The sequence below is a fragment of the Epinephelus lanceolatus genome, chromosome 6, assembly GCF_041903045.1.
Source record: "Epinephelus lanceolatus isolate andai-2023 chromosome 6, ASM4190304v1, whole genome shotgun sequence".
NCBI lineage: Eukaryota > Metazoa > Chordata > Actinopteri > Perciformes > Serranidae > Epinephelus > Epinephelus lanceolatus.
The window spans coordinates 33,881,238-33,890,074 of record NC_135739.1 but is presented as its reverse complement, the minus strand read 5'-3'; the positions used below and the strand labels follow the sequence as shown (position 1 = coordinate 33,890,074).

The 8,837-nt window shown below is 39.3% G+C and overlaps 1 protein-coding gene across 4 annotated transcripts in view; it reads left to right on the top strand.

Annotated features, from left to right (window-relative positions):
- The first annotated feature begins 1,563 nt into the window (after positions 1–1,563).
- atp11b (ATPase phospholipid transporting 11B) overlaps positions 1,564–8,837 on the top strand; it is a 60,050-nt gene continuing 52,776 nt past the window's right edge. For 3 of the 4 annotated variants that reach the window (XM_078168995.1, XM_078168994.1, XM_033620994.2), the window contains exon 1: positions 1,567–1,883. In XM_078168995.1, the coding sequence (XP_078025121.1) occupies positions 1,857–1,883 (27 nt within the window). In that variant the 5' untranslated portion in view covers positions 1,567–1,856. Of the gene's footprint in view, positions 1,884–8,837 lie in introns of all 4 variants that reach the window. The other variant, XM_033620991.2, reaches the window with a different exon arrangement.

Below are 8,837 nucleotides of genomic sequence, written 5' to 3'. Positions count from 1 at the left end.
ACTGATTACACAGGATCATCATCATTCCTCTGGCCATTGATCACAACAACATCACTTTAATGTTTTCAGCCACATGGAGAATTATTTAGATTTTCAAGTCTGAGCATTTCTCATTCCCCCTGTGTGGCATCATTTATTGTCCATACATTGATTGGGATGCACTGCAGCCAAGTCTCCGAGAGGGGAGGGGACAGGATTGGATTCATTACTGACAGAGACACTAATACTAGGATGACCTCACTTTATGTGAGATGCTTTCCAAGAGAAAGTCTGGAACAACAGAGGGACTGGCTACCATCACTGAGGGGGTTTAGAAGACAGGGATAAAAGACAAACAGATGCTTTATCCACCTAAAGTATATCCTTTACAAGAGTAACATTTCATCTCTAGTTATAATTTTTAATTCTGAAATGATTCAAAGAAAGTAGAAGGACTTGGATGAGCAAGTGGCCATGAATTAATATGAAAAGAATCTTTTTTTTTTGTAGCTCATGGTCTTTTAAGACTTGTCCCAGGAGATGAGAAACAAATTCTCCCTGGCTTAAAAGATCTAAAACACATTTGGAGTAAGCACATCCACTTTAAGTCTCCACTCTATTGGCTTCATGTCAAAGATTTTTTAACAGTTTGAAAAGTGCCTGGTAAGCAATCTAGATATGACTCAGAGTCCTGCATTATCACTATTTGGTGTATACAATATTAGCAGTTTGCAATGCAGAGAACACACTGCAATTCAACAGCAACATCACTGTAATATAAACAGTACATCTGTGTATGGTGTATGCTCAGGGCCATTCAGCACAGTAAGTGTGCACGTCCTGACAGTGTGACAGTGAGCCAGGACCCTGAAACTGAAGCAGGGGGGAAAAAATGGGGATTTAGTGTTTATTAAGTTTATTATTCACACCTGTGCTTCTACTGCAACCTGTCAAAATGCCACATCCTATTCATGCCACTTGTAATTTGATAGCACATACTTCCATAGTACAAAACAAAATTGCAGTTACATCACTACAAACCAATAGTAAACCTGGGAGTTTGGGCATTTGCCTGCTTTGCCCATTTAGTAATCCAGGATTGCTTTTAGTGTACACACCTATATTGTAGGGATCATATTGAGTGTGTTCATGTATTAAAATTATTAGGTTAAGATAAGATGAGGTGAGGGGAGTGGAGAGGAGGTGAGGTGGGGTGGGGTGGGGTGAGGTAAGGTGAGATGAGATAATAAGATGAGATGAGATAAAATAAGTAACTCTTAATCAGGATTCAGGAAATTCAGGAGTCAGTGGCAAGAATAAGTGATTGAGTGTTGAAAAGGGTTAAAAATATAACAAGAATAATAATTAAATAACAATAATAATATTTACAGTAAAAATATAGCCTAGAAATACAGCTTATAAATATCATTGCACAGTGTGGAAAAATTGCAAATTCTTTATCTATCTATCTATCTATCTATCTATCTATCAATCTATCATTTGAGACTGCAGACAGACAGGCGAGCAGGGGGCGATGAGAGGCCGCTAGAGAGCAGCCAGTGTCTGCACAGAGCTCTATGTGCTGGCAGGGGGAGACGGATCGTGGCAGAGCAGAGATGTAGTGTAGCTCGCTGGGACTCCGTGGCCAGCCGTCTGTCACTTTTACCGGGGATCATTTGTCTGACATCGCCGCGGAATGGGAAGGATCGGATTTATAATTTTGCACAGTTCCACTGCATGAACGTGTCGCGTGATGCGACCGAGAAGAGCTGCCTGCGGGGGGAAATATTTATGGTTCGGGACGGTTTTGTTGGAGTAGCTAGTTGCTAGCGCTGGGCTAGCGACTGTGCTGGCTACTTCGAACGTATTTGTTAAGGATGCTACGGTGGATACGACAACAGCTGGTAAACCTACTCTCCTGCCTTTCTTATAACGCTAGCACTCATTAACGTTAACGTTAGCTCTCGGCAGCAGTCGCCTAATACTGTTCTTAGCCTAATGAAAGCTGTATAAACTTTATTTAGACAACATTTAGCAGGCTAACCTAGCTAATTAGCTGTTGTCGATGTGTCCAAAACATTGTCGTGTCTCACAGTAATGACAGCCAGGTGTAGGTAGTGTTAGCTACCTCCCCAGTTAGCTAGTGATAATTAGCCGACTGTGGGCTACCAAGCTAGCGAGTTATAACCTAAACAAGAAGCAGACCGGGGTTGAGTTTGAATTGTAGTTTTGAGTTGACTTGAAGTTTGCTTGGTTTGTAACCACAGATGAAACGTTTGCCGCTGTAAAAACACAACTGAGACAACGCTAGCTAGGAGGCTACCAATGTAAAACTTCACGAAGTTCAAAACCGTTGCTAACTCCACTTCATCTAACGTTAGCGTTAATTCTTAACGTTTGCTCTCATAGTGACTTATTTATTTGTGTCAACAGAGCCATCAAACCAACTTTAACAGCTGGTTATATGTTAGTACCAACTCACGACTTTGTTATTTTAATATTTATGAAAGCACGGAGCGGCCTAGTTTTCTCTTTATTCATTTAACGTTATTCGTATGAATTTGTATGCACGAACTAAAATGTGACGTTAACGTTGAATGATGATATGCTTAGAGAGCATCCGGTATTTGCTGTAATCACCTGTTGTTTGCCTACAAACATGGCTGTGTGTTGACGCCTTGATAGGCAAAGGGATATGTAGAGCAGGTTAACGACAATGATGGTCCATGGCCAGCAAATGAGTCTTGCCTGGTTTTGATTTAATGTTGCCAGTACAGAGAAGGGGCATAAAAGATCTATTGAGTTTTAGATTATGCTGGAGGGATGAATGATTTGTGTTCCAGCCATGCTGCAATGATACAGTGGTACATGGTAGGATTTTTTGTGGTAATTTCTGTTTGCCAACGTTTCGATAAGAATCTGCATACACTTACAGTATGAATAAGACTGGTGTGACCGGTAGTTGGGGTGTGTGAGCAAGTGAAGGGGGCATGCACATGGGAATGATGAATGAATGAGTAGCTACATGTTTTGGGTTTCGTCACACATTGTTCAAAGTGTTGATGTCACCACAGCCAGTGAGCTTAATCAATGTTAAGGTGTTTCTGGGCTCCCACTTCCAAGTCTCTGAGAACACAGTGTACTTTGGGTTGGGTTGGGTTGGGTTGGTAGAGGGACTCTTTCTCAGCTGCAAGTTTGTCAGTCTTTACAATGAATGTTTCTTTCCACTTTTAGAGGTTAATTTTTCTTCACTCCCTTAAAGCATACCTCAGAGAGACTCCATAGGAATGGCAGCCTCCTCCCAATTTGAGATAGCTCCATTCATTTGACCCATTCCATATAATTGACCTGCCCAGTTAATTAAAAGTATAATTAAAATGCAACTGGCCTAATGAAAAAGTTTGTCGGGGGGCATTTGTCTGACCTTTCTATCAGTTTGGAAGTAATGCAATGATGTTTATTCCCTCATGTACTCCTTATCAGTTTCTTTCCGGTGACACCAGTCCACATTAAGGAGAAAGGTGGAGGAGAGGGAAGGTGGTAGAGTTCGGCAGTGTGACAGGCTTTTATTGGCAGTCATCTTCCACCAGCAGTGCTGACATTATGCTAGCAATGCATTTCCATCATAAAAGACCCAATATAATTACAGTGCAAGGCAAGTAGTGGTAGCAACTGGGAAAACCCTTTGACATCCTGTTCTGCAAGTGTGACATGGGAACTTTTTGATCATCTCCAGTATTTCTTATGGGAAATTATAAATCACGGATAATATATTATTACTGGCTATTTTCCAAACACATAAAACTTTTATGTTGATTCTACCACCCAGACAGCTCCAGGTCCATGCTCACATGGTATAAAAGTCAACTCACATATTCAGGACATCTGAGATGTGTGTTTTAGTGCAAAAAAACCCCAACCAAATTCACATGGTCCTCTTCATAACTTTAGTGATGCATTATTAGAGTTTGTGTTTTGAGTTTGATTTCCCAAAGGCATACTTCACGAATGTAAAGCTTCTCTACAGCAAGCTTTGATATAGCTTATGTAGAATTTTGGATATTGCTTCACTGCACAAAGAGACAAGTATTTTCAGTCAACAGTCATTGCTTGGTAATGCAGTTGCAAGAAAAAAACCTAGAGGTTATAAAACGCTCACTTTGATGCATTGCCTCAATCAGGTTTCAATCTTTGCAGGTTTTTATTTTTTATGTCCGAAACCTAAGAAATGTAATCATGTGGATCAATGTCAGCTGGTATTTATAATATTACATATACTATTCATCTTAGCTTGTTGAGTGAGCAGAACGTCCTACACTTCAGCAGTCTCATTCAGGATCATTTATAGATATTACTGCAGCAGCCCTATTAATCCACTGGAATAAAGCAGAAAAGCATTTGATAATTAAGTAGCCTATGTCACCCTTGATGCAGTTATTAAGTTCCATTTCATCTGTAGCACTGCTTCAGGCTCTTCATTTTGTGCCACATGTTGTTAGATATCTTTTTGGCATCCCTGTAGTCATGTTGTTAGCTGTTGTCATCAGTAATGCAGTCAAAAGCAGTACCTACCGCATCAGACTACTGATAGTCTGTTACGCTCTCTTTCTCATTGTGTTGCAGCTCTCACTTTCTTTATTACTTGCTCTTTATGCAATGCCCTCTTTCCATCTCTGATTAGGTGTTTGATTAAATGCCTCGTAGTCTATGATACGACTGAGTGCGTTGTCTTGGTGGTGATGCATTATTCTGTTCTGTTGCCCAGCCATTGTTCAGGGCAGCGATTCCCCCAAGGCACTGTGGAACTTGTAGGCTGTATGCAGGGAGTAATTACCTGTCAGGGGACAGAATAAAAAGTCTGATTTCAGCTGTGCAGAGTTTAACAAGAAAGCCACATTGAAATAGTTGCTATACTGTCAGTGTTGTTTATTTTTATTGTCAATGCTGTACTGCCAGAAAAAAAAGAAGAGACCCATTATTTTCTTTTAAAGTTCAGTTGTACAATGTGTGACTTCTTCCTGATATTTAGTATCAGCCTCTTTGCACGGTTATAGTGGTCTGTAAGATTTGAAATCCTTATTTAACTCATCTTTTACCTGCTATATCCATCTTCTCTATTGTGATTGGTATAAATGGAATTGAGGACATAAAAAATGGAAAATGGCTTCCAACTTGGATTCACCTCATTAGTGTACTTAATGAAACGGTTAAGTGCCCCTTCTATGTGCCAGTCACACCTAGCCATCAGCCAATTATGACATCAGCTCTCTGCAGTTTTCAGATATGTCTATTCAGTCTGTTATTCCAACTAGAGGCAGTCCCAAATAACTCAATCTGGCACTCAGTACATCAGGTTAGGTTTTTGGCTCATCACGACTGTTGGTCCTTGAATATGTCAAGCTGTTTAAGAACATCTGAATGTTTAAAAAAGTGTAACCTACATGTATATTTTATATGCAAGCAAATACAAAAGTTATAGCCCTCTTAGGTTTAACTGTTGAGACTGTAATAACCAAGAAAGCCTCAATATTGGGGCCTGTTGGTTGCTGTAGTGCAGCAAAGTATACAGTAAGACGTCTGAATCAAGTGAATTAGTGCTGTTTTGGCTGTATGTACAATGACTGAGAGAGTTAAATGATAGGATGCATGTCTTGGGAATCAGCAATAGGCTCAATCCATTGCATGTGTTTTTCACAATTTAATGTCCTTTATTTTGGTGGTTTCATTTTTTTCTTCCTTAAGATTACCCTTTAAAGCTAAATGCAATATGGCACTCTTTGTGTGTAACATGTAATTTTCCTTATTGGCATCATGTGCAGGTAAAATTCATTTTCTTGGCTTAACTCAGATATTGTGGGCTACTATTGTTATTTAATATATGCTGTCTGAAGAGGAGCATGAAACTCAGGCATTTGATTCAGGATAGGCCTTAACAAAGGACAATTAATGGTCTCAAATCTTGATTCTAAATTATGCATGGCATTACCTGCCTAATAAGAAGGAACATTTAACACTTCAGTGAGTCTTTTTATTAAGATCATCCTGCTGTGAGATTGCTGCACATTTCCATGATCATTTATTGTGCGGGATGGATATCATGTGCTACTGTTGTTGTGACTGACAGATTGATGTCAGATGACCAATTCGAGTGCTTCTGGGTGGTGAAGTGTGTGTATATGCTTGCAGCAGGCCATCCTTGATTGAATAACAAGACACAGCTTGACATTTAGTCACTCTGTTCAAGTAGTTGCAGATTTGTGGTTGTGCAGCAGCACCAGCATTTATAATCCAAATCATGTGAAGAGGAATGTAATTTTGTGTAGATGGGATCACCTTAACTGTGCATATATCTTTGCTGGTGGTGATAGAGACTGGAGACAAGGTAGCAGATGTGATGCTAGCCAACAAGAACATTTTGTCATGTCAGCCAACTCTGGTCTTGTTCTGTAGCTCTGTAATCTTTGAATGACCCCTGGCTGTAATCAGTCTTCTGTATGTTCACTTGCTAGCTCAACAAGATGAGCTGGACACTCCTAAAGCAGTTGGATCTTTACACTGTGAGATGTCATTAGCTGCACACTAAAGCATTGGACTACAGTTACTACATTAAAGCTGCATTGCATTCACAACTGTTGAGTGAGGTACTTGTTTTAATTTCACAAGACCACATCTTTGTTACAGTTAAACACAGCAGTTTAGTTTGCTCTCAGCCAGCAGTAAAGCTAACTTGAGCTACTGTGTGCCAAGATATTAATGATTAAGCAACTTGGCTGATAGCTGAATGATGTGGTAATGAGTTAGAACGTCCTTCTCCTCAGACTGTCTGACAAACTGGGTGGAGCAAGGGAACGAGAATTACCTCCTGCAGCAACCACCAGCAAGATCCTATACAGTAATCCTGTAAAGGTGTATTAAGTAATGTGTTTACCATCCTGAAGTACAAAATTACCATAATCTATGTGCAGGGATGTAATAGCTTGTTGATCAATGCCAGTGACCCAACAACTGCTTGGCTGTATGGAGACTCCTGGCTTACAAAACTCATTTCCTGGCCCGTTGGTGTCTGCCATTGCTGGCTCATATTCAGGGTATTGTGTTAACAAACAGTGGTAGTATTGGGCCAGTTTCCGTTTTCTACAGTAGTAATCTTTGGTGGTAGAGTGCAGCTTCAAACTATGAATACAGTACTGTATGTGCAGCTGTATGATTGCTGGATGTTACTTTAAAAGGTTTTTCATGGTTCACATGCTCAGTTGACCTTTCTTCTAAAGTATTAAAAAGTTGTGTTCTGAGACTGATACAAAGAAAAGTAAAGTGGCATTATTCAAGCTAATAAAATGAGTGGGCTTTTTTTTTCACAAGAAGTTACCTGTAACTCCCCATAACTTCTGATTAAATGTTAAGCAAATTTTAGGCTACTGTATAACCCGATTTAACACTGCAAGTAGTGCTCATTATTAATGCTAAATTTATCAGAACTCAAGTACTCGCAGTGAGTTGGGAAATGTTGCTGTTTGCCATAACTGACTAGATGGTGCACTGGTTAGACTGGTGTGGTTCCAATTCTTCTCTCCTGCTGAGTCTCTGTGTTGTTTACCTTGATGACATATCGGAGCGATGCTGGTCACAACCCACAATAAGAGCCTGCAGCAGTCTTCCTTTAACAGCTCCCTGTGGGTGTTTCCGTGTGTATAATTCCTCCCTGGCTCTGCAATATTTAGAACTGATCCATTGGCCAATTACAGCAGAATATGTCCGTTTCTGGTTTATTAAACCTATTTTTTCATTGAAGAATAGCACTGCTAATAAAGCTCCAATAGCTGTAACAGCTACAATATTAAGAGGAAAAGACAAGACCTTCATGCAACTTTGATAAATTCTTCATCGACCCTAATGCACATCAATTTGTAAAAACTGCAACAGGCTAGCATTTGTGCTGTCATTGTTCAGTCTTAGTGTTAGGTGTGGTGCAATTATTTAATAAACATTAAAGCAGCAGCAGATGGAGAGCTTGAGAGAGTGAAACAGAAAGGCAGTAATAGTTTACATGTGTCCCTGAACAGAGGTGAATCTGTGTGGGAGTGGGTGACGTGGCCCGGATACATTCCTTTGTGTGTGCGTATGGGTGTGTGTGTATGTGTGTCGGATCTGCGTCATAGAACATTTGCAAATGATTGTAAGCACTTGCTTTAACCTTCTTAGAATAGCTGTGGGGACGAGTGTGACACACTGGACAGGACCACACAATGATGTCAGAACTAAGCAAAAAAATAAAAAGATTAATAGTAGAAAGTATAGGCCTATCTGTTTTGGTCTGCAGATTAATGGATGAAAAACTATCATTGTCTGCTAATATTAATAACTCTCTTTAATATTTACCAGTGCTTAAGACATTACACTTTTTGCACGATTGATTTTCTTTGCTAGCCAACTGCTTTTACCAAAATGTCACCTTGTGTTTTTCTGGCAATTAATTTGTGTTTTAAAATGTTAATGTTTTGATAAACTTTATTTTGCATTTCTTGTGGCAATGACTAAATGGCTGAATTTACTGCAAATAATGTTGGAACAATCGCAGTATATATATTTGTTGATTAATCATTTTGCCTATAAAGGTTAGAATATCACAATTTTCCAAAGCCCAGGTTAAAATATTCAAACTGCTTTGTTTTTTTAATCAAACCAACAATCCTAAACTCTAACATTTGGTTTGCAGTGATATAAAACTAAAAAAAATATGTAATACACCATTAAATCTTGTACATTTTTGCCTAAGAAGTGATATATAAATAAGTGAAAATGTCTACCATAAGGGATGTACTAAGAGTTGAAATGTAAGTAACCTGTTTTCTCTCCTT